General features: G+C 41.0%; 1 protein-coding gene across 3 annotated transcripts in view; it reads right to left on the bottom strand.

Annotated features, from left to right (window-relative positions):
- pcgf3 (polycomb group ring finger 3) overlaps nucleotides 1-27539 on the bottom strand; it is a 69154-nt gene that overhangs the window by 11790 nt on the left and 29825 nt on the right. For 2 of the 3 annotated variants that reach the window (XM_004571140.4, XM_076889877.1), the window contains exons 2-7: nucleotides 24224-24333; nucleotides 20049-20166; nucleotides 14237-14333; nucleotides 10890-10945; nucleotides 10494-10601; nucleotides 2893-2981 (exon numbers count right to left, since the gene is read on the bottom strand). In XM_004571140.4, coding sequence (XP_004571197.1) covers nucleotides 2893-2981; nucleotides 10494-10601; nucleotides 10890-10945; nucleotides 14237-14333; nucleotides 20049-20166; nucleotides 24224-24238 — 483 coding nt within the window. In that variant the 5' untranslated portion in view covers nucleotides 24239-24333. Of the gene's footprint in view, nucleotides 1-2892; nucleotides 2982-10493; nucleotides 10602-10889; nucleotides 10946-14236; nucleotides 14334-20048; nucleotides 20167-20313; nucleotides 20422-24223; nucleotides 24334-27539 lie in introns of those variants that run through there. The other variant, XM_076889885.1, reaches the window with a different exon arrangement.

Genomic DNA, 27539 nt, shown 5'->3' with positions numbered 1-27539 from the left:
GTTGGCAATGAGGGAGGCTCATAATGTGAAATAAAACCCTTAGCAGTGATCTGGACTCCACGGCAGCTTGATAGCAGGCCGCAAGGCAGTTTCATTACATTAAAATAGATTAGTGACGTGCTCACAGAGCCGAGGACTCCCGCTTCAGCTAAACACACAGACGTGATGATGCAAGGGAGAGGCGTATCAAGAAAATATCGCACGAGCCTTCAGGAGTCATGAAGCGAAAGCTTTACACCATGTTGCCGAGTCCCGAATGCTTGCAGAGCGCTGATGCAACATTTCTATCTGCACCTTCTTCTGTGTGGAGTAAAAGTTTGTCTGTGTGGGTTTTGAATTTGGATCTCTGATAAATTACATTTGGAGACATCAATAAATAATTCAGAGCGAAGCTGCTCTTGCAAATGTCTCCAAAGTAGACTCTTTAAACCCAAAATAGCTGTAGTTTATTAAATTTACACAATCTGTTCTGACTCTATTAAAATTTGATATGAGCCTGAAGGTGACTCCATCTGGAGACTTTATACCTCGTCTAGAAACATTAACCTCAGAAACGAGCTTCATGCTTTGCTGCAAAAGTAGGCTGCTCTGATTAATTGCAGCTTTTATCAGGAATTTAGTTTCTCCCTTTTTAGATGAGCTTGTTGCAAGTTTCTTTCTCGCCTAGCAACACCCCAAGGTTATACTCTAAAAGGTCGTCCAGAAGACAGCGGGGGAGCGTTCTGGAAGTCTTCCATGCATGCTCACAACGCCTGCTGGTTGTTACATCTCAGTGATGAAGGGGCGATCAATTTCTGGGAGAAAATTGCTCTTCATCTTCATTCCCCCAACTGAAACTGCTGTTTTCACTTCCATCTGCTCAGAGATGCAACATCCCGTTTTGCAGAGCCATGCCATCAAATTACTTCAACGAGAATAATATGTATATATATGACCAAAAACCCCAATAAAGCTTCTTTTAGCTGCTCCTTTATCCCGAGGGTCTCAACCACAACAGCTAGCTCTGCATATTTGAGTTTTACTCTCTCCGTGCTGTCCAGAAAATCCAAACAAAAGGTAAAATTGTTTGCAAATACGGTACTGCACTGATTTACATCTTATACATCATCTCAGCATTTTTGGAACTTGGTTTGTCAATCAAAGTACATGATATTACACGAAGGCAGCCTAAATATGAAGTCCTGGATACAGCAGGCACCTCCACAAACATCACCTCTATATATAGAATAAGTAGCAAACTGCAGTATTTGACAGCAGGAGTAGCCCTTTTTCACACAAAGTATAAATGACTGTAAAGGTGACTTCAGAAAAACACCACTCCAGTGATAATGTGATATGCCAGCAGCGTGTGCTTGCATTTATCCGACTGGTCAATGTATGCAGGATGACACTCTGTATTATGATTTCCTGCCACATCACATCTGTGTCAGCGGCCGTTCTCATCAATGCAGCAGCCTTCCTGAAATCAAGGTTGTATTTTTGTGTGAAAGGGCTTTTCCCCCCCCTTTTCTTCTTTTCACTCCCTGGTGGTCTAAAAGCTCCCTACTTTTAAGAGTGTGCACCATCATCATCCTCTTATTTCAGCCATTTCCTTTCTGCATGTTCTGATGAGGCTCACTTTTCCATCATCTCACATTAGACTTCCCTCCGACATAAAACCCAGAGAATCGTATTTATGATCACCTCACCCCCTGCATGGTGACCTGACATCACCTCTCTCTCCTACACTTTGTCTCTTTTCCATCTCTCATCTTATTTTCCCTTCCCACCCTTCTGAGGCTGAGTTACATCTGACATCACTGCATTCAGCTCACGCAGCCCACTGTATTAGCTATTCCGAGTGCATTCTGCACTGCTGCCGCGTATCCAAAGGGCAAGATCTTCACCCTCATCAGGGCGGCCTGTTTTCCCCACATGGCAGCAAAGAAGTGGTTGTTTTGTTTTTTAAAATATAAATCCAATTCTTTAGAAAAGCAACAGCTAAAACGTGAACAAGATTAATTTTTCAGCCTGTACAACAAACGGCGAGCCATTATTTCCACATGGCGTCTGTCCGGCAACAATAGAAACTCCTGCATTATTAATGACATTTTTCAGGGCTTAAGAACACGCCGGAATACAAATGGAATCAAGAAAAGGCCCATTTTCATTTTAAATATGTTCAGTGGGTAGCAGTGGTGTGTCTGTGGTGTCTGTGTGGCTCCGTGCAAATCAAACAGCCGAAAGACAAAAGAACCCAGTAATTGTGAAACAGCCTGGTAAACCACAAGGGGGCCACTTTTATAAAGGCAATAATTGATGTTCAGGCTTTTAAGGCAATTGTACAAACAATTATCACAAACAGTATTTTTATTCCTTGGTGCTTTTGTTCCTGACACAATGCTTTGTAACCCATAATTATTTTACCCGATTCACTTCCAGTATCTGCTCAAAGGAAAAAAATATATACTTCCATGCCTTGTGGACTTTTGTGCAAAATATAAAACATAATTAGACTGAAAACAACTCAAGTGCTGTGGTATCTAACAAAGCAGATATCTCCTTAGATCCGTTTCTGTACTAATAAAGCAAAGGATAGGATTATGTTTGGGTTTTCTGTTTTTCCCGGTGCCGTGGACACCATAATGTCCCCGATGGCTTGAATTATCCTCAGACTTTGCTGTCAACAGTTTTCACAAAGACTTTCTCTTCAGCAAAAAGTATCTGGAATTAAAAAACAGTTGACAGCGAGGTCCGAGGATTAAGACTGTGCCAGAACAGAGGCCGATATCTCAAAGCAAGGGGGGGGGGATGTGCCTTTCTGAAATGCAACAAAGTAGAAGAGAGGCTGCCACTTGAGAAGGCCCCGGAGGCAGGAAACAAGGAGCAAATGTTGTCATCCGTCAGGCTTACCTGCTCGTCACTACGGTGATAGTCGTTGTCCTCCTCTGGTTTCTCCTCTCCTGCCTCCTTATTGGCCGTGTCTTCTGATTTGGCATCACCTGTTTAAAAGACAAACAAACAAACAAGCAAAGAGTTAGAAAAAAAAAAAAGATGCTGTTTGTAGGACTCAATCCAGATTCTCTCTTTATGTTTAGCAAGTTAAGAGATTTGAGGGTTACTGATGTCCACTGTGGCTGTGTTAAAAACAGATTTGTCAGGGAAACAGGCAGGTTTGTCTCCCTGCAGTATTTAAAACAGACTGTGCCTGTTGGAGCGTGAAAACACCTCCTGCAGAAGCCCATTTATAAACCAACTACATCTTTGAGGGTGTTAAAGCATCCTTTGTATGACTTATCGTCTGTGCAGGCACGTCTCTAGCACAGGTGAACTTCTAATCAATAAAAAGCGTTCGCTTATTCTGGTCTGCATGAGGAGTGACTTCAGCTCTGAACTTAACCCTGTCTGAGTTTGCCCTTTGTTCCTTTTCTCGGATATGCTGGTTTTCAGAGAGAGCAGCACAGTCTAGTGAACATTAAGGTAAAATAGGAAGAAAAAGGCATTTCTCACAGGCTGCACTGCTGAAGGATAATGTGTTCAGAGTGTTACAAGGCAGGTAAGGTACTGTTTAATAATGCATCACACAGAGCTTTTGGTCTGGCTCTGGGAGAAGTCTGAAGACCCTGGGTCAACTATATTTGGAGTTCACACACACACGCACGCACGCACGCGCTACAGGTGAGATTTTTTTTTTTGTAACTTAATTCTAGTAGAAAACAAGGTTACCTGCATCAATATACGAATTTCACTTGCTTTACATACAGTTCGTTACCAGAAGTAGGCAGGAAGAGATCTAACAATTACTGCAAATTTCTAAAACCAAATAAGCCAGACAAGCTACAGCAAATTTCAAATGTAGCCAAATTGGACATCAAGTTGTCTTCAACCTGCCAGCTTCCTAGTGTAAACTCTGCATGATGCCCGATTGAACGCATAGTGTTCACAGCGAGCAAGTAAATGCCTCATTTCCTGCCTCCCCCGTGTTCTATGGAGACAGCACCCTCGCCTAAAGCAAACCATATTTCTGAAGGTGAGAATGCATTTGACCCAGGCTGGCTCCTGCTGTGTTCTACACATGACAAGGGGCAATTTCAGACAACATCCTGAACTGATTGCCAACGTCTGTCCTGAGATAATGTTGGCGAACTGCTTTGAAAGAATACACGCTAAACTCAAGGGATGCTTATGCTATGATGCACCATTTCTGCAGCTTTTCTGAAAACACAGGTCTGCATCACAAGTCATGTAAACGGCAGGTTTGTCATCTTATTCCAGTGTGGCAATTTTGCTTTTACATCTGGATAACATAAAATGTATGCGTGATGCACTGATCTGCACCCATTTTCATTCTGTTAAAGTTAACTACCTCCATTCACTAGTATATTAACTGAAATTTATTAAGACAAACAAATAACTCTGAACACATCTGCATTAACACATGGATTGTCATCAATCCAGCAGCCCACTGCGCTCATGATGTCAGAGCTTTGCTATTCTAACATCCATCAATCATGTGCTGCTGGGCAGCAGTTTTAAGCCCAGACGTCCCTCCCCTGGGTTACTTCCCGCAACTTATCTAAGGGAATACCAAGGAAATGGTGATATAATATCTCCAGCACATCCTGGATTTGCCCTTGACCCTCCTCCTGGTAGGACTTGCCTAGAACACCTAACCTTTACTTGTGAACATGTGTGCATCACCCTCACCCTCACCCTCAACAATCACCTCCCTTCAAAGAGTGCAAAATACACAGCAATGAAACCCAAAAACCAAACACTCAAGCAGGAACAGAGAAACAAGCAGAAACAACAACAGACGGTGTGATGGTTCACACTGTGACAACACCCAAACTCCCATCAGGGCCACCAGAATCTCCAGAGCCTGAACACCAACACACACAGTGGTTGCGAGAATCCACACGAGCCCAGAAAACTAAAGTGGTCAAGACAAATAGTGAAGACAGCAGTGTGCTGAACCAGAAACATACAGGAAGGTTACACCAGTGCTCAGAGCACCTCCCCTAGGACAAGACCAGAAGGCATCGTAGAAAGATGCCCAAACCACCTCAGCTGTTCCTTATGGTGTGAAGGAGTAATGGCTCTACTCTGACCCCCATCCAAATGACTCCGCTTCTCCACCGCTCTCTAATGGACAGTCTAGACACCCTATTTTTGGAAGGAAGCCTATTTTTGTAGTCACCAAACATTGCCTGTCGAAGCCAAGGGAACCATATCATCTGCCTAAAGCAGAGATAGGATCCTGAGATCTCGGAATCTGACGCCATTCATCCTTTGACTCCTTTAGAAATTCTGTCCATGAAAATTAAGAAAAGAAGCGCTAACAAAGGACAGCCTCGGTGGAGTCCAAAACCCGAACCCCGCTCCTGACCCTAAACCTAAGTGAATCGCCAGTGACCTGGTGGATGTTAAAAGGTTAAACATTTACAGGTGTGAGGCAGAATTATGATGTTCATTTGACTTTAGGTACATCTAAAAATGAAGTCTCATTCGAAGTATTTGATTTTCCAAAATGACATGCTGTCTCACTGTAGAGACTTTTAGATATATATCTAAATCTAACACACTTCCCGATAATTTCAAACCTCACACTGTGAAACAGATGCTCCACAGTTGTCCGGGACAGCTGAGGTTTATATATTTCTCTAGGGATTTTCTTGTTGGCTGTGATATTGTAGTAGTATTGAATTTTTAGATATGAAACTTGGTTATCAAAGTCAAAATTGCATTGCAGTGACAAAATTGCCACATGGGCAAGTATTGCTTTTCTGTAACCTTTAAAAAACAAAGAAATTCGGTCTGTTCTTCCTGGATTCAGTGGATGTAATAACGTGTGTGTGTGTGTGTGTGTGTGTGTGTGTGTGTGTGTGTGTGTGTGTGTGTGTGTGTGTGTGTGTGTGTGTGTGTGTGTGTGTGTGTGTGTGTGTGTGTGTGTGTGTGTGTGTGTGTGGACAGTTTAGTCCTACTCAGACAGTAGATGCTATTGGGAGCACCCCTCTGTGACCATTTTCTGTCTGGGCTAACTGTCACCAATTCCACCAAGTATTATTGAGCTGCTCTGGTGTCTCTGTGGTGATTGTCTCCAGAGTGTGCCTCACTGATTGCTTATCACCAGGGTCTTGCTCTTATTGTTGTGCCTCACCTTCAAACAACTCCTGAGCATCTGAGTGACTCAAACATGAAGTCCTGGCTTTTGTTCGAGGTGATGGCATCGTGTAATGGGTTGATTGCTTGGGTCTGGGGATTAGAAAGACTGAGCAGTCTGTCTCTTCCAAAATTTCTTTTTGTTTCAGAAAAATCATCTACTCTGACAGGTTTATGATTTGTGGGAACTCTTATAAACAGTCGAATCCCAAAGGCATGTACTACAACGTTTTCGAGTGATTCTGCTGTGTAATGGCAGTGAGATGGAGTAAACTGTGTGTTAGTGAGTGGGCGTTTATATTGTCATGAAGTAGAAAAGGGCACTCGACAGACTCATCATCGCCCCATGTCTCCCTATTTTCTTGTGTAAAGTGCTCAGAAAAGAAGGTCATTTAGAGAAATGAGTTTGCTGTATACTAGAGGAGGCCAGATTTTTAACAGTGTTTGGAAAAAAAAACTCAGCTTATGCACTTAAAAGCACAGCTAACACGGCTTAGATCTACTGTGCAAAGGCTTAAATCGTGCAGTATTATAGCTTAATGGCAGTGTTATCAGTGGTTAAAATATTGGGCCTGTTGCACATGCCACGTTTGTCTTAATGTAAGTAAACCTTCAGTTGGGAATAAAACACACACAAGAAAGTCCACAGAAACATCTCTAATATTGCTTTGCATGATTAGTATATTCCAATCAATCAGCATATTACTGACAGATAACTCTATATTGCAGTTTCTGTGAGAGACTGTGAGACTGAATGCAGAGCTTGGAGGTACTCTGTTAAGCCGCCTTGGAAAGTGTTTGGAACATATTGATAAGAGAGCTGGATTATGCACTGTCAAGGAACAAGCTGCAAATATGTCATACTTAGAGCCAACACTTAAGGAAGAAAATGGGCAAATTATGAACTGCCACTGGTCCCCTGTAATCAATAAAATGTGATTTTTGTTCTGTAATTGTTCATCTCTTTAGGGTATTAATGCACTGAGGGAGCATTTGGATTAAGGTCCCAACATGACTCACAATGTCCCTGATTCAGATCCACATGCAGGTCTGTACTACATGTGCTCTGTTTAATTAACAGACATTGCGTCATTTATTTCCTGAAAACACACTCTTTCTTCCAAATATTACAACCTCTGGTTGTGACTTCTGTGCTCATGGATTAGAAAGTGTCTTCTATAAAGCGGAAGAGGTTAACTTTATTCAGCTGATTAGAAGGACCTAAAAAAAAGTTCCTAATTTTGAGATTCTGGGTAAATGAGCCTTTAATTAAGTGTAAAACTGCTCAGCTCTGGCAGGAGAAACATTTACAGAGCGCCCACTGTCACCTGTTGTTAGTGCAGTGTGATCTCTGCGATACCATCTGTTAACTTTGGTTTGCTATTCTTAGATAGGAACCTAATGAGGAGCGTCCATTTTCTCAGGTGGGAGAGAAAGATTTCAAGTAAACAAACCAGCCTGCTCGCGGTGATGCTGGATAAACAAATTCTGACTATGACTTAATATTTTTCACCGTTTTGGGAAATCTACCCAGCTTTAAGAGCTACAAAACAGAAGAAAATAGAAATACAGTAGAGCTTCTAGAGGCCAGCAGCTGCACAATTTAAAACTAGATTTGTATTGTCTATTTTAAAATAGAGTACAAAGTAGTTTTTTGTTGAGTAGTTTAAAACCAGAAAACCTCATTATTATTATTTTTCCAGTTGGGGCGAAGAATTGTTGGCATTGACCCCCGTGTCCTGGAGTGGGACGTGGGGCATGACTCAGATGAGCCATCGCTGCAACCGAACACCGCCTGCCTACATAAAATCACTGCCTACTACTTTAAAGCTTTTATACCACATGTATTCAAGTCAATGCAAACAGAATCTCTGTAACTTTAATGAAAGTCCTGACAGGTCTTCAAAGAATCTGGATGCAATGTCAAATCGCTGAGTCCAGATTAAAGATGGATGCAGATAATTTACAACCTGTAAAACAAGTCAACCACAACCAGATGACTAACACATACCCAGGATGCACTTTATCGCTTCTGAGCAATGTGCGTTTTTATTTACAGTGCCTCATACTGCATTAGCTTGTATGTATAGACAGATGATGGTAATATTACATACTCAGCCTAGTAGGATTTTTGCTGCTAAACCACCCCTTAAGCACCACTTTGTGATCAATCTAACCTATGTGTAATATTGTGACACTCCTCGGCTTTCTTGTCTCTCTCAAACATTTGCTGGCGTTGTCGAAACTTTTTTATGCAATCTAAACCATGACTGGGGAACTGTGGCTGTATTTTTAGCTCAATTTGTGGCACTTGCAAAACTATCTAACACTAATGGTGTTGTACAACCATGGTGAGTCTTTTCAAGAGTGGCTATTTGAAAAGACCACTCACCGTGGATGCATTACGGAGAACTGCACACAAGATGGTGTGCCATTAGCCGGCTACCTGACACATGGATGTTATGCACGATGCCTTTTTCTATTCAGACTTCCATTTGGCTCAACACACATGCACGAATGGATTAAATACTATAAAGTTATAACAGCTCAATAGTCTAAGATCTTTTTCTTACATTGTTGAACCAGATGGATGAAATGAAAAGAGAAATTTTGTTGTGCAGTGTGACATTTTCTTTGTTGTGTTTTCAGTGATTGTATATAGAGACGAGCTTTGAGGGAGACCAGACGGTAAACCAATTATCTGAAATTCACTGGAGTTAAAAGGAAGCTTTCAATTCCTTAAAAGGCTGGTAGCTTTAAAATCTTCAGAAACGCACGAAAGAGAGTGAATTTCTATTTCCATAACATGCATTTGGTTTTCTATAGTTTCCTCAAGTCAAGATTATTTTTTATCACTGCTCAAAGCTAGAGACACATTTGTTTGTTCAATGGTGAAATGGAGCCCAGGAGTTGCTTTGTTTCTTTTTCTGTTGGCGTCTGTGCAAATGGTCCTTAAAATGTGTTTGGGTATGAACATTTAGAGGTGTGTGTGTGTGTGTATATATTCTATAGCTAAACCTGACTTCCAGCGACAAAGCTCGAGAATCCAGAGAGCAGTTCCACTTCCATTTGAACCTTAATTACCAAAATCAGAGAGGGGGATTAAGCTAGCGATTAGGCCTGCCAGCATGACAGCCCTCTGGGTACACATCTACACCAACCCTTGGAAGCGAGCAGGTTTGGAAAAGCCATTGTGCACAAAGAGCAGGCCAGAGGCTCGTTATGATTGGCTAAATTGTCTTTATCTGTACTGTTTAATGGCTTCTGCTCTTACTCTTGGTTGTGCTTCTAATGTTTCTCATTACTGGCCAGAGACTTCATTCTTTACACATTATCAGCACGACATCCACACTGCAGAGGTGAAGTCTCATTTATAACAACATGACGTTAGCATAGAATAGTTTAGAATGAAACATGATAAGCAGGCTGTTCTTTAGGGATCTGTGACCGGCAGGTTTCTCAGTAAGGTTTCTACCCTTCACTTGTCACATTCATTTAAAAAAAGCAAAACAATCAAAATGCCACACTCTTAAAGACTTGGGAACAAACAAACAAACCCATCTACATCCATCACAGCTCGTCTTTTGTCCCGTCTCCATCCAGTCACTTCTAACCGGTCTACAGCAGATGTTTGCCCCTCCCTGAGCCTGATTCTTGCAGAGGTTTCTTCCTGTTAAAATTCAGTTTTTCCTTCCTACTGTTGCTGAGTTCGTGCTAATAGGGGTTCGTCTAATTGTTGGGGTTTTCTCTGCATTACTGTAGGATATTTGTCTAACAATATAAATAGTTTTGAGATGGTATGAGAAGATATGAAAAAAACATAACTGACTTGAATTGAAAATTGAATTCTACTAACATACTGAGTGCAAGTATGTAAATACAATATCTGCACGTTACCATGCATAATTTAAGTATAATATGTGAATGCATATTGTGCATGTGTCTTAGATTGTTTAGGTTGCCAACAGGTAAAATCCGCCCGGACAATCAATACAACATTATTTACACCATTTTTCAAAGAGGCTGCAGGAAATATTTGTTTTCATGCCTGCAGTACTTTTTTCAGCCAGGTTGAGCCCTGGTGCTATTTGGAGGACCTTCAACTCACAGCAGCATCACGTGACAAAGCCAAACAACATCCTCTCGTATGCTGCATTCACTGAGACTGTTATGTGCCACCGTTAAGGCTGTGTTGACTAAAGGTCAAATCCTTCACGTCAAACAAATAAGAGACCCGTCACAGGTGCATGTTAAGTGTTGGTTTAATGCAGAGCCAGCTCCAAACTAGATGAAGCAATAAGAAAGATTTTCTGTGGTTCTGAAAACAGCGCGAGTCTGCGAGGCTAACGTACCGTTGCGTTGATCTAGATGAGTCTTCATGTTGCAAAGTTCTCCTTTAATGTCTCCGGGCACCTCCATCCCCAACTTCTGATAGAATTCCCTTTGTTTCTTTATCTCCGCTGCACAAGAGCCAAAGGAAGAAAAAAAAGAGTTAAAAACAGAAGTCCTTTTTGCCAAGGCTGATGCTGTCATCTTTTTAACATTTAGAGAAGCATGTGTGCACTACAGGGAGCTTGTTCCTTAGGAGTTCTGAGGTTCACGTACAACAGCGAGGAAAAACAATATTAAAATGATCCATTTTTCAGTCAGTTTATCAAAGCATGCATGCAAGGGAAAGCTAAAAAGTTACGTTTTAAGGAAGGATCTCTTGTAGGTTGCATCCCAGGAAATAAATACACAATACTTACCCTCTTGTAGTCCCGGTACCAACTTATAGACAATGTCTTGCATTGTTCTGTCATGGCTATAAGGGACAAGAAAATAATTAGTTACTTTAACACGCAGTGAAAATTAACATTATAAAAAGGGAAAAGCAACTGAGTTTCAAACCCAGAGATTCAAAAACTCACAGCGAACAAGGTAAAGATGCACTTGTACAATTTCATAACACATTTGCATGTTTTTGTAACTCACAGCAGTGGATCCCTACCTTCAAGTCTGGACTGGAATCCACAAAAAAACCCCAAAAAAACTCAGTCTGAAGTCATGAGATCATCAACATGATAGGAGAGAACGTGGGAAACAATATTCTGCTGTTTCTTTTCTTATCAAAATTCCCCTTGATTTTTTTCCTTTTCTTGTATGTAATGCTGCATAATCAGTCCAGCCTCTGCACGCAGCAGTCTGAGAGGGTGGAATAACATTTGGTTGAACTATTGAGAACCTGTAGATTTTGCGCATCCTGTTATGACATGCTGCAAATGCCCCGAGGTAAAACTATAAGTTCTTGCCACCCTGCACTGTAAAACACTATCCTGTTAAATGACTGAAAATCTCAAGGTGACGTGCAAGAAAATAATCTCACAAAGCCCCAACTGACACCCTCAAAGGCTGATGTTCAGCATGCGCTCTGTCAGAGTGTTAAATGGTTAAATGGCCGCTTCCCCCGTGCTGGTGACATGGTGCACAGTGGGTACGCGTTATGTGTGATGGTGTGTTTTGACACCCAGTGCTGACAGCCAGCTAACAGACAAAGTGTGCTGTTTGTTGCAAGGTTATGGAGGAGAAAAATGAATAAATAAAAATGTGACATGTTTGTCTCCCCTGCTGTCCACTGAGGAGGAGTTATATCAGGGACCGAAATTAGCCACCTAATGCTGAGGATTGATCCCCTGCAAAAAAGCAGGGAAACACTGACCCCTGCTGGACAAAACTGATTATAGCCCTGAGATCTGTTACTGGCGTTAAAAATGTCCACGTTGTGAGAAATGTAGACAAAAATCACAAATACTTTGTGTGTTTCTGTGTTTTTATTTCCTGATCCCGCCTGGAAGTTTCTGAATCATGAGACTTTAAAAGGTCAAATAAATATCCCATTAAAAAAAAAAAAAAAAAAAAAAAAGGACAATGAGTGTGTTCATCATCCAGCCCTGTGCAAATCACCTGAGTTATCACTGATAAAGAAGCAAATAAGAGCATAAAGAACCCAACAATTAAAATGTGATTGTGCCAACTAAAACGACTGCAGTCTCACACACCCACATCTGCTGCTCTGATTGGGTCTTATGAGCCACTGCATGTCTTTCCCTCCCCCATGCCACCATGTCCTTATCACATGAGCTCCTTCCTGAAGAAGAGATAAGCCTTGGCTACCAGTGGCCAACTCCACATGGACACTGAGTTACAGGCATTGTTCTCCTCCTTCTATGGACTCGGTTTTAAAAGCCTATGAAAACATTAGAGTGACGTGCACATTAACTCTAAATAAAATGATCCAGCAGCCCTGAACTGTCTCTAAATGTTAACACACATAGAAACCAAAATGTAAATGTAACAAATATATCATTTTAAAAAAAAGTAGTGGCATGAATCAACACCATGTTTTGAAGTAACTAAATGAGACCAAGTGGCAACAATATGTGCACATTTCCTTCCCAGAGCTACTGATTCCCAAGCTGTTTGCACGCATGTAACCGCAACAATTTAAAGTATGTGAAAACAAAATGGATTAAAACAATCAAAGAAAGCCACATTTGGCGGGCGGAACGGCAGGATTTGTTCTGCCCAGCTGATTCTCTGAAGAGACATCTGACTGTGATTTTTAAGCCTAAATCTCAAACATCAACTTTGATCAATCTTCCCAATGAGCAGATGGGGTTTTGCTTGTCATCTGCTGGGCGTTTTGCCTTCAAATCACTTGTGATGTTTTCCATCAGCTCCAATTTCCTGCAAACAATGAAGGGAGGAAGAAAAAAACCCCAAACAGCTGCGCAGAGAGCTAATGCGTTTGAAATGGAGCATTTCCTGCAAAACAATGAGTCTGCAGAAAGCGCAGTTTACACAGTAATGACTAAATTGCTGGTGCACATTAGGTTTGTGTGCCACATTTATCAGACGTTAATGCGTGAGCGCTCAGAGGGGCAGACACCACACGATGCTTCGCAGAGCAGGATTTAACCAGCCGGAGACGGCTTCCAAAAGCAATAAGATATTTACAAAAGTCAACGCACTTATCGCTACTCAATTAACAGACTTGAAGTACAACTTTCCTTTTTCATATTTAGTTATCAAGAAACAGTGGGGAACGCCGAGCTGCGATGCCACTTTGATGCAAAATCCCAGCAGCGGTTTATGATCATAGCTGCAGGATCATCTACTGTATATCTACTTTATAGCAACTGAGCCGCGCTTTATAATGCACACAGACATGTTTGTTCTTTTGAAGATTTTTGAGCATAAGCAAATAAAACATAAAAATAAGACAATGAGCATCTTTGGATCTCAGTGGGCTACAGCTGTTTTTTTACATTTTAAATGTGCAATGTGGATAAAGGGATCTCTTTGCTTTGGTTAAAGAGAAAAATATAATTTAGCTCGTGTATTTTACTAGTCTTTAATAAGAGTAGAGGGAAACTCCACAGATCCCAAAGTTGGGGGTTTTTTTTTAACGGGTGTTCGAAAGTATTACTGCACATCCAAAAAAGGAGAAAAACATGGGAAATAAAAATGTAACCGCCGTCCTTCCTGGTCTGATAACATTTCAGGTGAGCAATGCAGGCAAAAATAAATAAATTATTGTAAAAATCATAGTAATAATTGCATCACTAACAGTAACAACCTTCTGCACCGATGTTATCGTGTAAGGCAGACGGGGAGAGCTGTTATCGTTCCAGCCACAGATTACAGGCAAACCTAATCAATGAAATCACACCGACTTGTGTGATTAATGTGAGAAGCTGCTCACGCTCAGCCCTCCATGTTTAAATGGTCAAAGTTTAATAATACATTGATTGTACTAACTGTACAATGAGCATGTATTTTCTAGACTCTTGTGCAGAAAACAGAGCTGTGAATGGGTGTGGGCTTTAAGTGTTTTTGTGCGAGGTGCAAATCTACAAAAGAAAGCAGCCGGACCACCCCGAGAGGGTTTTTGTTTCCTGCAGAAGAGCAGAAATCAAATGGAAAAGGACCGCCGGCTCTTTGGTCCTCGGCAGTTTGTTTACTGGCAGAGCACAGCTGATGGCACTCAAAGTGTGAATGAGTGAGTGTGTGTGTGCGTTTGTGTGTGTGCACTTTGCGGTGGTTCCTCACTCACCCGATATACTGCAGTGGATGGCTCTGATGAATAACAATCCTACACGTGGGGCACGTGTTGTTTTCCTCCAGATACTTCACAAGGCAGCTTCTGCAGACTGGAGACGCACAGCAGAAATGTACGGTTACTCTTCATCGTGGGCACACACACACGCATCTTTCATTCAAGGTCTTTATTTGTAGAGAAAAGAATCTGCCACACATTTTTAGATTTCCCTGCTTAATACATGAAAAGCAAACCGTTTTCCTCGGCTTTTTAACACTCGAGTTTGCATTCGTTGATCTCTGTGCAGCGCTGTTGTACTTGCTGTGTAGCTTTATTTTCTTTCTTTCTTCATGTAAATCTACGAATGACCTTAAAGTTCAAACACACTTGGCCAATCTGATCTTTTGGTCAACCATTACACCCCGCATCAGTTGGATTCTTTAAAATGCAACTAAAACTCTCACCACCAGGAGGCAGAGTTTTTACCAACGGGTGTTTTTGGATGTGTGTTAGTATTCTTAAACTTTTTAATGTCTTTTTAGTCCGATCCCCATTTCTTCAACAGGCTTTGCTTTTCCAGGCCATAAAGGAGAATAAAGCAAATAAAGGAGAATGTGTCCTTAATGGTTACACTGTACTGGTTCACCAGCCTGACCCCAGTTCAACTCCAGTTGAGAACTCTTAAACACAATATAGCAAGATTTCAAAGGTAGTACTGATTGCTAACAGCTTTAGTTTTATTTTTTGAAGGTGATTAAAGTCAGTCTGTCTGCAAAGTTCAGGGGCAAGCTGGCAAACTTAACTAAGGTGAATTTTACCATCTCCAGCTGATATTTAATGGTCAAAGTGACATCAGCTTATGTAAGCAGGCGTTCGGTGACAAGATGATGTAGTTCAGAAATGATAAGCATCAGTGCTCTCTGCTAGACTACATAGGCATTAAAGACAGCCTCTCTCTTTAATCTCAAATATAGCATACATTTATTTTTCCCCACTGTAAAATCTCCTCAAATCTTACGGGTTTTTATGGATCTTCTCAATTTAAAAAATAATAACAACAACTTTAAAGTCATTATAGAAGCCGATTCCCTAGCTGCACTCACTGTTGAACGATAAGAGCATTCGCTCAAACAACAACCTGCAAATGTTTCCATTAATAATCTCGTCTCCTTTTCCCAGCCAGACAGGCTGCGCCCTTATTTCCTGACCCGGCTCATTCACATTGAGTTCTTATTAAATGGTTGTAAATAAAAGCATCACCCAAGGAAACATTGAAATATTTCTGCTCATTAAAACGGTTGATTTGAGTAAAAGGTGGCTCAGGTGGCACAGCGGGTCATCTCACTAATCACAAGTGCATGTGAAAGAGTCTTAGCTCCAAAAAAAAAGCAAACATCACCGACTGTGTGTATAGCTGTAAATAAATACAGGCCACTTACCATTTAATACACGAGACAGTGAGATAATCAAGTAATCCAAGGATGCACTAATTAAAAAAAAAAAAAAAAAAAGACATACTGGATCACAAACTGCGTCTAATGAATCTCATACTGCCAACAATGCCTGTGCTTAAAGCAACTGACCCCTCACCTATGGATCCCTTCATGTGTACAGCACATGTTGTGTACAACCCAGCACTGTAATTTGCAGCACGTGGTTCACCACTTTACCCATCTCAGCCACACTTTTTTTCCCCTCCCGTTTCTGTGACAATAGAGCTCGATCTGTCAGAACAGCTGCAGTGGTGACGTGATGTGAATCTCTTTGTCTCCACTCTCCAATGGTGGAGCCTTTCTCCAAGTGAGAGGGAGAGTCAAAGCGTCACGTCTGGACTCAGACGCCTTAAGTGGGCAGAGGGGCTTCCATCTGTGAGTGAAGAGCTCCCTCTGGTGGGCAAGAGAGGTACTAAAATGTCTGTGGTTATCTTAACATATATTCCAGCACATGTCTGATACAGGGTTATGTTTATTTTCACTGTTCTGCTCTAATCAGTGTCCAATTTATCAAATCATTTTTTAATCTCCCCAAATGCTGAGTGTGTTGTTCCTGAAATAAATGTGTCAAGTTCAATTAAGCTGCTCCACAGGGGGTGAGAGCGCCCCCCAGCTCAGAATGCTTGGACACTTTTTATTATCCTGCATCAGAAAATTGTGATTTCACAAAAACAGCCATCTTAATCTGCCAACATGAGCAGCTTGGTGTGGTTAGCTAGGCAATCTAAAGACTCTCATGTGAGCATTAGAGGGCACTTAAGGTTGTGGGGGGGAGACAGGCCAAGGCCTCGACAACTCGGAGACCCCTGCGGGGATTACGAAATGTCAAGTTCAAGGTTGAGGGGAAAAAAAGCAATAAAATGCTAAACAATGTGCAGCCATTCAGCACGTGATGACTTGATTTAAAAGTGAGACTGCAGGATAAACCAGGCCTCACTCAGTATTCAGGAAGTGTTTGGTGACATGTTGGAGGAGGTGAAGCCAGACGCCCTCAAGAGGTTTAAAACCTACTGAGAACTTTATTTTAAAAAAATAAAAATAAAACAAAATACCCCATCGGCTGCCTAGTTATTCAAACTCAACCATCTCATTTGCTGAAAATATGAAGTCTGCACGGTTTCATTCTCTTTCAGCTTTGATTGCGGAAAAACTGACATAATGGCAGCGATGCAGGTTTTAACCCTGTAAAGACGCAGCCACCTGGCTTTACATGTCTGGTTTGCATTTTGTATGCTCGAGTTATCTTTGACTAATATTAAACTTTGTGTGATCAGATCTGTGACAAATCAGCAAAAAAAAAAAAAAAAAAAAAAAATCAAAGAAATTCAGCAGCAGAGTAAACATGATTTCTTGTAAAGTTATAAAAAACACATAAAAAACAAAAACAACATTTCCTTCGCGTTTGAGGTTTCAGCGCCTGATGTCGTCAAGCCTTTTATTTCCTCTTTGTTCTTGGTTTTTTGTCGTTTTCATTTCTTCTGCAAAGCTCCTTCTACATTAAAAACATCAACTTCTTACTTATTGCTGCCAATACACGGAGCAACTCTCAGTTACTCGCCCACTAATCAAATCCGCAATCAAATTGGCTGCTGACCAAACTTTCAAACTCCATTAAAAAGGCCTTTAATCTGTAAATTACCTCAAATGCTCCAAATGAAAGCCATTCAGTTTCATCTTGTAAGACCAGAAAACATTTTAATTTCGGAAGCGCTGCAACTGAAGCTGCACTTTAGCTTCTCTTGGCCTTTGAGGAGTCCTGGATTACTTTGTTTGTTTACTTTTCAAAAGCACAATCAGCTCATACGCAGTAGTTATTATGAACTCTGCAGCCGTTACGATCAGACGCCGGTGAACACACAGAATCAGACTTTCTGCATGAGCGCCGTCTGGTTTCACGCACTAGAAAGCACAAACCAACAACAACCAGTGCAACGTATCTGACTCTTTTCCTCTAAAGCAGCTCTGCCAGACGTTGCTTCTGTTTTTACATGCCGATCATGCCATTTTATTAAATACACCAGCAAAATACATTAAAATAGGCTCTACCTTTATGCAACTCAGTTTTCCGTGTCTAAACAGACGACTTGAAAAGGTTTAGAAGTTCCAAGAAATTTTTAAAAAAGTTTTTGATATCAGTTTTTGAATCTGATTTAACCAAAACCATTTTCAGTTGCATTTTTCCGACACGTACCTTGCATACACATGTTCTCCAATATGAACCAGTCCTCTGCAAAGACTTCTCTTTTTGGTTCCTTCTTTTAAGAAATGGCTCTTTATGTTATGCAATGTCATGACTAAGACCCCAAGTATCTTAAGATTTGATGTATTTACCCAATAACAAAAACCTTACAGTCATCATCACAGGTGAACTCTGTTACCTGATTGATTTTTTTTGTGCACTAATGAAGTGGTCACTCTGTATTTCAGCAACAGACTGTCTAAAACCAATCCTATTATCACCAAAACTGTACTAACCAGCAGGTGGTGTAAGTGTGGCCCTTATATCTGGAGCTCATGTTAAAAACAAAAAAAAAAACAAAATTAACATTAATTAAGGTTAAGACTTGCTAATATTAAAAAATAAAAATAAAAAGGTAAGAAAGTGTAGCCACGAGGAGCCTCTTCATGAGACAAACAAAATGTGAGCAGTCAAACTTAACGCCTTTATAATCAGTCCTTCAGACACTGGTTAAAGAGTCTTTTTAAGTCCAGGAAACTTTAGGAGTTAAAGGCAGGATCAGAATGTGTGTGTTTGGGGGGAAAAGAGGGATTAAAGTTTTGTGTTTGTGGAAAACAAGACCAATGCATGGATAAAGAACCTAAAAGTGACTTTTTGCACATTTCTATTGCACTATTGTGTTTGTGTCTGGTGTTGCAGTCTTTGTTTTTTTGGTTTGCTATTTTTTGTATTTTTTGTATATTGCACTTTATGTAGTCCTGTGTTGATTGTCTGTTATATTGTTTGTTGTACGTCATATTTAGCACCATGGTCTTGGAGGAATACTGTCTCATTTCATTTTGCACTGTACCGCTGCACATGGTTGGAATGACAATAAAACCACTTGACTAATTTTCAGTTTCAGATAGGATGGGAAATATCCACAGTCCTCACAGTGATGAAAAAAAAAAATCCTGAATGCAGATCCAGATCAAACGTCGACCCAATCATCACCTCTGGCACAATTTTCATTGTTTCAAAACTGAACTTTTTACAAAACCTCTTTGGCTGAGTTAACATCAGTGACAGCTGCACTGACTTCGCACAGCCTGCCTTCACAAACATGTAAACGCCTTTAATTACACTGTATGAGTTGAGCTTAAACCTGCGTCCCATTGCTGCATCCAGACTGGAAGCAGTGGGCTGCTCACGCATCGCTTTGAAGCTGGTGGCCGATCGCTTGCAACATTTCAGGCTCCAGCTAATTAGGCGATCCTCTAATGTATATACCACCAGGCCACATGTCGACTAATAGTGTTCTTCACTCTTATTGGTCTCTTCAGTTGCTCGCCTGGAAACTGAGAAAAGTTTCTCTCGGGCCCCGCCCACTTCCTGTCACCAGCGGTTATCACTATGGTCACTTCTGGTCGCGTCCAGTGTGGACACAGCTTTGATTAAGAGAGGGTTTTTCATCATTTTTACTGAAGACGCTGACTAAACTCTGTTTTTAAGGTTACGTCCTAAAAAAAACTACTTATTTTCATAGAATTTGTAAGAGAACTCTAAAGATGCTCATGGATCCAGATGAGTCTTTGTGTCTGGGTTAAGGCATTGGATCAGACAAGATAAGACCTCTACCTGCAGCATGAACCAGGTGTTATCACGGCGCTTTATTGAAAACACCCAGCTGATGCATAAGAGGTGACTTAGTTTGATATTTTTATGAGACTAATAAATGTGCAGAATATCTGGTCTGCCCTCTTGTGAGTCTTTGTACGCGCATCTACTTCATATTCAAAGCCATTTGTTGGAAAACACCAGCACAAATAAAGATTGTTTTGAGATTATGCTCTGCAGAAACAGTAAAGGAAGAAGCAACAGTCAACCTGACCAACAGAAACAGCAACAAGCGGCGCTGCACAGATATCAGAAGCATCGCTCAGCCTCCAGGATTTTTTTCCCCGAACGGCAAAGAGCCAAGAAAAATCCTGGGAGACAAAAACAGCCTGTGTGTGTGTGTGTGTGTGTGTGTGTGTGTGTGTGTGTGTGTGTGTGTGTGTGTGTGTGTGTGTGTGTGTGTGACACACAACAGAAAACTTAAAAACAGAAGCGAGCAGATGAGAAAGAAGAAGCGAGAGTACTTGAAATCACAGAGTGAGGGGTGGGGAGGACCTACAGGTGTGTAAGCACTCTGTGACGGTGGTGGCGTCAATCAGGTAGCCCTCACACAGACGACATGTGATGTGGGCGTTGATGTGACACAGCTTTATCTTCCTCGTCAGCATGTCGGGGTTCTGGAGGAGGAGACAAATTTAGCAGTTAGCCATCTTTCACGCTTTCGTCAGAACAGGGTTTTTAATCTTTTGATGCCTTTGAAGAAAAAGTTTTATAGCCTACTGCAGCTATTTAAGCCCTGCTGTTCCCTTCAATTTACCTCCTACCTGAGACAATCCAGGTGAATCACCAAATGCTGGCAGTAATGACTTCGAACTAACGACGAAATCGGCCGAGCCTTTAGCTGAGCATAGCGGCGCTCTCAGACAGGCTGGCAGAACAGGCTGCGGGGGGAGCTGCTCATCTGGTGATTCATGCTTTAACAGAGCTGCACGGGAGCTATGTTGAAAGCAGTGATTTGCTAAACAGGAGCTGAGTTTGCGTTGAGTAACAGCATGACTAACTGTGGTTTCACTCTGCGAGGGGCATCTTTAGGGAGTCGACCGTTCTCACAGAAACTCTGCTCGGGTGTTAACGGTCAACTCACCTGTCAGACCAGAAACTTCACTTAGTGGCTGCTAAAAATGTGACTTTAAATCCTTTTAGATCTGTTTAGATTAGTACAAATAAAATTACAAACAAGACAGATCTTACTGGAAAGTTGAAAATTATGTACTAAATAACTAGAGTTTCATCTTTTTTTAATAAATGCTTAAAATTAGGCTAGAAAATCTCAACTGTTCCTACTCCAGTTTAAATGTGTGTCCTCTGTTAAACTACTGTAATCTCCTACAGTTCAGAGCTCCTACAGTCGTCACATGCATAAAGCCTCAAACAGCTGTGTGCTACATGCACACTGCCCCCGCTCGCTCGCTCACTCACACACACACACACACACACACACACACACACACACACACACACACACACACACACACACACACACACACACACACACACACACGTTTGCTTTGGGTGGAAACCTTAAGTTTACAGTTGACAGAGTGTCGCCTTGATAAACAGAACTGAGGCTCAATCAAAGATAAGGCGACAGGCAAAAATGGCTTTTATCTTTCCTTCTGATTAAATTTTTTTTTTTTAAACTTAACTTCAGCCTATTTTGATTACATCAAGCAACACTGGTGACCCCATCTGATCAACTCCACCTGATAATCTTTTATGTAGCATTTGTGTGTCTGTCTGTAAATAGTATAGCTTGAAAGGTTTAGAATGAATTCTGATTACACTTAGGTAGGTGTAGGTGTGTCGAATGGGGTCAATAAAATTTGGCTTACGTCCATTGTGGTCCTTAATGTCAACTTAATCATTTATTTATAAGAAAAAAAAAGAAAAAAAAAGACAAAAAGCCTTAAACTACAAAAAAAGAAGCACTCAGAGAGCTCGAATCTTTTCTAAATATTCATTTTGAGATTTTAAGTCTTTATATGGTACTATCTATATGTTGACAAAACACCACACTTGTATAGGTCACTTTCATAGTTATAAGGCTTTTTGTGAATTTCTGATAAATAAATCATTAAGTTGACCTTGAATTTCATTTAGCTCTGTCTTGGTTTTGCTGCCTCCACGTGCAAACAATGAGCAAAAGGCATATTCAAAATCCATTTTTATATTCTGGTGGTTCCGACACTGTGTGGCCTTCCTCCACGCCCTGCTTTAGTCAGTCTCATTCAGATCGAGACGGATGTACTGACTTAGTTACAACTGAATTACAGTGGGGAAAACTACCTGGAAAACTACCTGAAAAGCTTTATTTTTGTTTTTTAAAACTTGCTCTGATCTCCACTGTCACAGATCGTTTTTAGAAGAGGATGTCTGAGTGGCATCTTTCTCTTTTATGTGACTGGATCTAGCCCTTCAGCCTTGAAGAGTCACCCTGAGGAGACCCAACACTCTATACATGTTTTTATGGTTTAGTAAATTTACCATAAGGATCAAATGTAATTAATATGCAAAAGTTGCAATATTTCCTTCCTGACAGATAAATCAGAGACATAAAGGTTGACAACAGCAGACTGACTGCTGAGGCCAAATGATCAGATGTGCAACAACCAGTAAGGATACCTCAGATAATGGCCAGCTGCACTCAGTGAAGGAGACAGTGAGACAGCCAACATTCATTATTTAGAGGCTCAAAGCTGCTCAGAAATCCTTCCTGAGTGTCAGACCGATTCAAGAGTCTCCACACCAGGATGGAAAACAATCAAAAATGTTCCTCAAAACATCAGGTTTTCACACAAGTTTAGAGACATTTAAAGAGTTCGTAATGAACAGCACTTACTAATGATAGAAGAAGTTTGTGGTAAGATAATAAATAAAATATTTTTGATCAAAGGTAAATACTGAATAAAATTTTTCTAAATTTGAAACTTTATATTTTAGCTAGCACAATATTAAACTGAACATCTGTTATTTATAATTACTTCTGGGGGGAAAAAAATAAATAAGTAATAAACCAATTTTTCAGGCAGAAAAGCAGTTTGATGCAGAATCAAATGTTTAAGTTCATTACTAAATAATAAATATGATGCTAATTTATCCATTCAACTCTTTAGCTGCCTCCCAAAATGTGAACTTTTCAAGTAAAGCACTGAAAAAACACCACCGGAGTGAAACCTTTTCAGTTTCTTATTAGGCCGGAGGTTTCCAAATGTTGTGCAGTAGTTTGAACTACAGTTTTTCACAGGACTGGATAGTCAGATGAAGGCACATTTCTAGAGCTAACTGTAAATCTACTAAATAAACACCTGATTCAGGAGCTTGTTGAACCACTTTTAGCAGCAATACATTGAATTAATCATTTTCTTTATGATTTTATCAGTTTAACACATCACTGTGGAGGAATTTTGGCTCAATCGTTTTTCCAATGTTGCTTCATTTCAGTGAGGTTTGCATTCATGCGCAGCTCTCTGAATGTCCAACTACAGCAGCTCAGTCAGGCTGAGGTCTATTCTGTTGTAGATCTGCTGCTGTGCTTGGGATCATTGTTCTGTTATACGACCCATTTTGGGCTAAGCCTTAGCCTTCAAGCAAATGGAAGATGAGCTCACATTTGACTCTAGAATACTTTGGTACACACAGGAGTTCAAAGTTGACTCAATAACTGCAAGGTGCCCAAATCCTCAGCCCTCTCATCGTGCAGACGACTGGTGTGTCTTTGTGCTGATATGCTGTCTTTGGTTTTGTGCATCATGGACAAACGTCTCCACTTTGGTCCAGAAGTCTTGTAGTTTGTTCAAATTCAGCTTTGCAAACCTAAGCCGTACTGTCATTTTCTTTTTAGAGAGAAGAGGCTTTCCTTTCAGACCTTCAATACTTGTTCAGACTTTTTCCAATCGTACCGTCATCTGCTTCAACCTTTAGGAGGATACCAAGGCCTGTACAGTCTGTGCATTGCTCAGAGAAACTAGGAAAAAAATGGAGAGCTACATCTCAGTCAGACCGTGGGGGGAAATTTGCTGGGACATCCGCTCATGGGAAGAATTTTGCGAGTTAATTTAACATGTGCTTTTGTTAAAGTAAATGGTAAATGGACTGGTTCTTATATAGCTCTCTATCTGAACGCTCAAAGCGCTTTACACAACTCGTTCATTCCCATTCACACAAGCACTTTTCTGCGTTTTTAGTGCTGTCTAACTAACATTCATACACACATTCACACTCTGATGGATGCATCGGAGAGCAACCTGGGGTTAGAGGTCACACTCGCTGACGATGAGTTAATCAAACTTATGTGTCTGCTGCTTGCCTATTAGCAGTAAAGCTGTACATTTTTTTAAACCATACTGCTGTATATAGCTCAAAGAAGAAATTATGATATTTTAATCAAATGAAGGCTATTTTCTGTAAACATGTCAATAAGCGTCCCTTGAAATTTTGGCTCATTCTTTGGTCTCCCTTGGACATAAAATGTTTGAAAACCACTCAAATGCTCAACGATTATTTCACCATTGTTATGAATCATAACACCAAAACAGAACGTTTTTAGAGGACAGTTAATATCACAGGTTATACATAAACAGAAACTGAAAAGATGAAAGGAAAAGATGCTTCCTGTTATTGTGAAAACATTCTAACTTCTTCAAGCACCGATAAACCTCACAGAGCGATTCTTACCCCTAATACCGCCATGCGTCAACTGTGGGTGGTGCAGCAGCCACGTCTCTTCCTGTGGTTGTGCGGCAGTCAGTGTTAGCTGCTCATCCTGAAGAGCCTCTTATCAAAGCCTACAAACACAGAAAGAAGCAGATTTAATATTGTAAATAATAAGTAATTATAGCAACAGGGCCTTGCTTTAATATCTGTGAATCAATTCACCTGATTTTGATGGTTTAAAAGATCATCAGTGTCTTATATATGAAAAAACTGTGAATAAAATATCAACCATCTACCAGCACGGCTGTGGTTCCTACAGGTCTCTAAATCTGCTGTCAGATTTTAAGCATCCGTCCTTCTGTTAACTTGAGCTGCTCTGCATAATCATAGAGCCAGAGTACCAGATATTTAACCTAATAATTATTTAGATTTTTAATTATTAAAATAACAGCTTTATATTTGGTTGTGTTTTACTGAAAAACCAAAGAAAGAAAGCCACCCACAGTCAAAAAACACTCTGGAAAACTACACATCTCAGTACCACCCACACGCCACAACGACTGCTCGGCCAGAGGGAACACACACACACACACACACACACACACACACACACACACACACACACACACACAAAAAGCAGGATTGACTGAAACCCCGCTTTAGTTTAACATTGCACAGCGTTCGTGAACGTCACCGTCGTCCTCCACACAGGGAAAGCGGCCATGCTGCAGTGACTGGCTCTGCCGCCGCTGTGTGATTCATCACCTAATTGTAGGAGTCCAACCACACCAGTCACGATGGGCGAACACACACCACCCCTAACGCTCCTTCAAACACACACATACACACTCACAGCTTCAAAAGAAACTGCCTTCAACGGTGAGTCTGCCAGCCTTCCTCTGTCTGCTCATCAGACCATGAAATTAGCCCAGTTAGTCGACAGAGATGACATGCGGCGACGGTTGCTGAGGACACACACACACACACTGTATGGCGGCCTGTTACAGATCGGCAGCACGTCGATGAGATTCACACACATGTTACAGTCACATGACATCCAGCAACCTTTCTGTGATGTAATCTTTGATATTTCTTCAGACGTTGGGTTGAGTTCAGAGTTTCCAAAGCCTGAGATGACCCCCACCGGGAACACACATAAAAATAGCTTTAAAAAATAAAAAATACAAATAAAAATAGAAATGAGCTTAAAAAGGAACCAGCATGAAACATCATTTTACCCTAGCCTCATCATTTGGCACAATATGTGGATGACTTTTAAATGTAAAAATCCACCAGCGCCTTGTGTATCTACTCCTGTGGTGGATGCTCAGACTTAATAGTTAGGTCAGTAGAGGTACCGATAAACTCTGTGAGCCAAAAGCTTAAACTTAAGACTGCTGTAAACACCATGTTCATGACATTTTGTTCTTCTTCTTTGTTCGTCTATTACGTCAGAGTGAAGATATCCTTTATATGGTTTTCTCAGAAAAATTGCTGCAGCTTCAAGTTCAAGGGCAGCCAATTAGGAGAATGATGGCTTAAAGGCAGGTGTGGGTTATAGTTATATTGGGACTCAACTATACTCTGTTGCAGACCCGAGGGCCTAGTAGTCCTTCCTGTAATACTATACATGCCTATAGAGACAGGCATGCAAACATCTGACGATGAAATTTGCATCCCACAGTCCCTACTGCTCCGTGGATACGGAAATTATAATCCTGGCCTTGCCGGCACCAATTTATGAAGAGATATATATTAAGCAGAATTGAGTTCAGATTATTGGTGGAGCCCTAGTCCTAGTTTCTCATGCAGCCTCTGGGAAAATTAATTGCCCAACGCTGATTTAAAGGGATGCAGTAGGGAGCTAAAACAAATTGTTCAGCAGAAAGACTGACTGAGTGTCTCCATCATGCAACGTTATCAGATAAATGAGGCTCATTTGTCCCATTTTGAGTCCAATAATAAACACATAGGAATAAAACTCTCCTTGAGGCATGTCAACTGCTTTGAAATACACATTTGTACACCTGAACTTTACATTTCAACATAAGAGACTCTCACTTTAATGTAATGTTATATAACATTACAGGCTTCCTGCCAGTTTTGAACCATCATGTTCCCAGAGGTGTTGGATGTAGTGTTGGTCATTTCTTCCACACAAGCCCGATAAAAACTGCTTCTTTGTAGCCGAATGCGCACTGCCGACACTTTCTAAAATTTGTCATTTCTTGCTTTACCTTAAGTGACTAATTAGGTATTTAAAACTTAACAATTATTGGCCCATAGCAGCTCTAGTATGCTGAAGCATCAAGACATAACTGATTAAAAACAGAAGAGGAAGTGTCCACAAACTTCTGGCACTGCAGCGTGCATGTGAGATTAGTTTGCAACCTCTAAACAAAACAATTACAAACCTGTAGCAAAGTCAGTCTTCCACATCGTATTGGAAGAACACGCATCTGTATTCTTTATGAACACGCTGTTCTGAGATCACGTCTTTATTTGGACAGCATAGGGGAAAAAATACCTTCAGGCTGTCAGAGCTTTGCTTTGAAATCATATTTGACCATCTATGTCTGTCTGTGGGATGGAATAGAGATGAAATATACAGTATATATAAAGCGTACCACAAAACAAACCACAACTGAGCTCAGCTCAGTTCAGTGCCAACTTGAGGCCGCTGCATTCAGGGTCATTTAAGGATACCAGCTATTTAAAAGCTGCAGAAAGCAGCACAAAAGGCACGGCGCTTCTACCATTATATTAGAGACACTTCCACCATTGTCGACTATCAGATAAAAGCAGCATCCTGGAGGACAAGTGGGTAAGACACACAGCTTTTAATTGCAACTACCATTATCAAATTCATGAAAGGTCTCTGATGCATTTCAGTCTCCTCTGTGTCTCAGCTCATTTCCTGCCCGTCTCACCTGTCAGCAGCAGAGGTGGGAATCACAGTGACTTACAATCTGATACCATCATTTCACATTGCCCGCTGAATTATGCATTTATTCACCGCGTCATTGTTTCAGTGTGTGCACCAGTGGTGTTCGGTTTGAACGAAGCATCAGCTTTATTAATTAGTGCCACACTACAGGCATCTGGCAACACAGTAACAATCTGATACCAGGGGTAATTTGGTGAGCTGTAGGTCACATTGGGCGATACACATATGTTACACCCTGGACAGGTCGCCAGTCCATTTAGTACTCAGAGCAACAACTGCTCACCCCTGAAGCCAATTTAAAGTCACCAGTTAGGCTAATGTCTTGGACTTGGGAGGAGGCCAGAGTACCTGGAGAGAACCCACACAGGCACAAGGAGAATATGCAAAGAA

This window comes from Maylandia zebra, linkage group LG2, assembly GCF_041146795.1.
Source record: "Maylandia zebra isolate NMK-2024a linkage group LG2, Mzebra_GT3a, whole genome shotgun sequence".
Classification (NCBI taxonomy): domain Eukaryota; kingdom Metazoa; phylum Chordata; class Actinopteri; order Cichliformes; family Cichlidae; genus Maylandia; species Maylandia zebra.
This window is presented reverse-complemented; position numbering and strand designations above follow the sequence as displayed.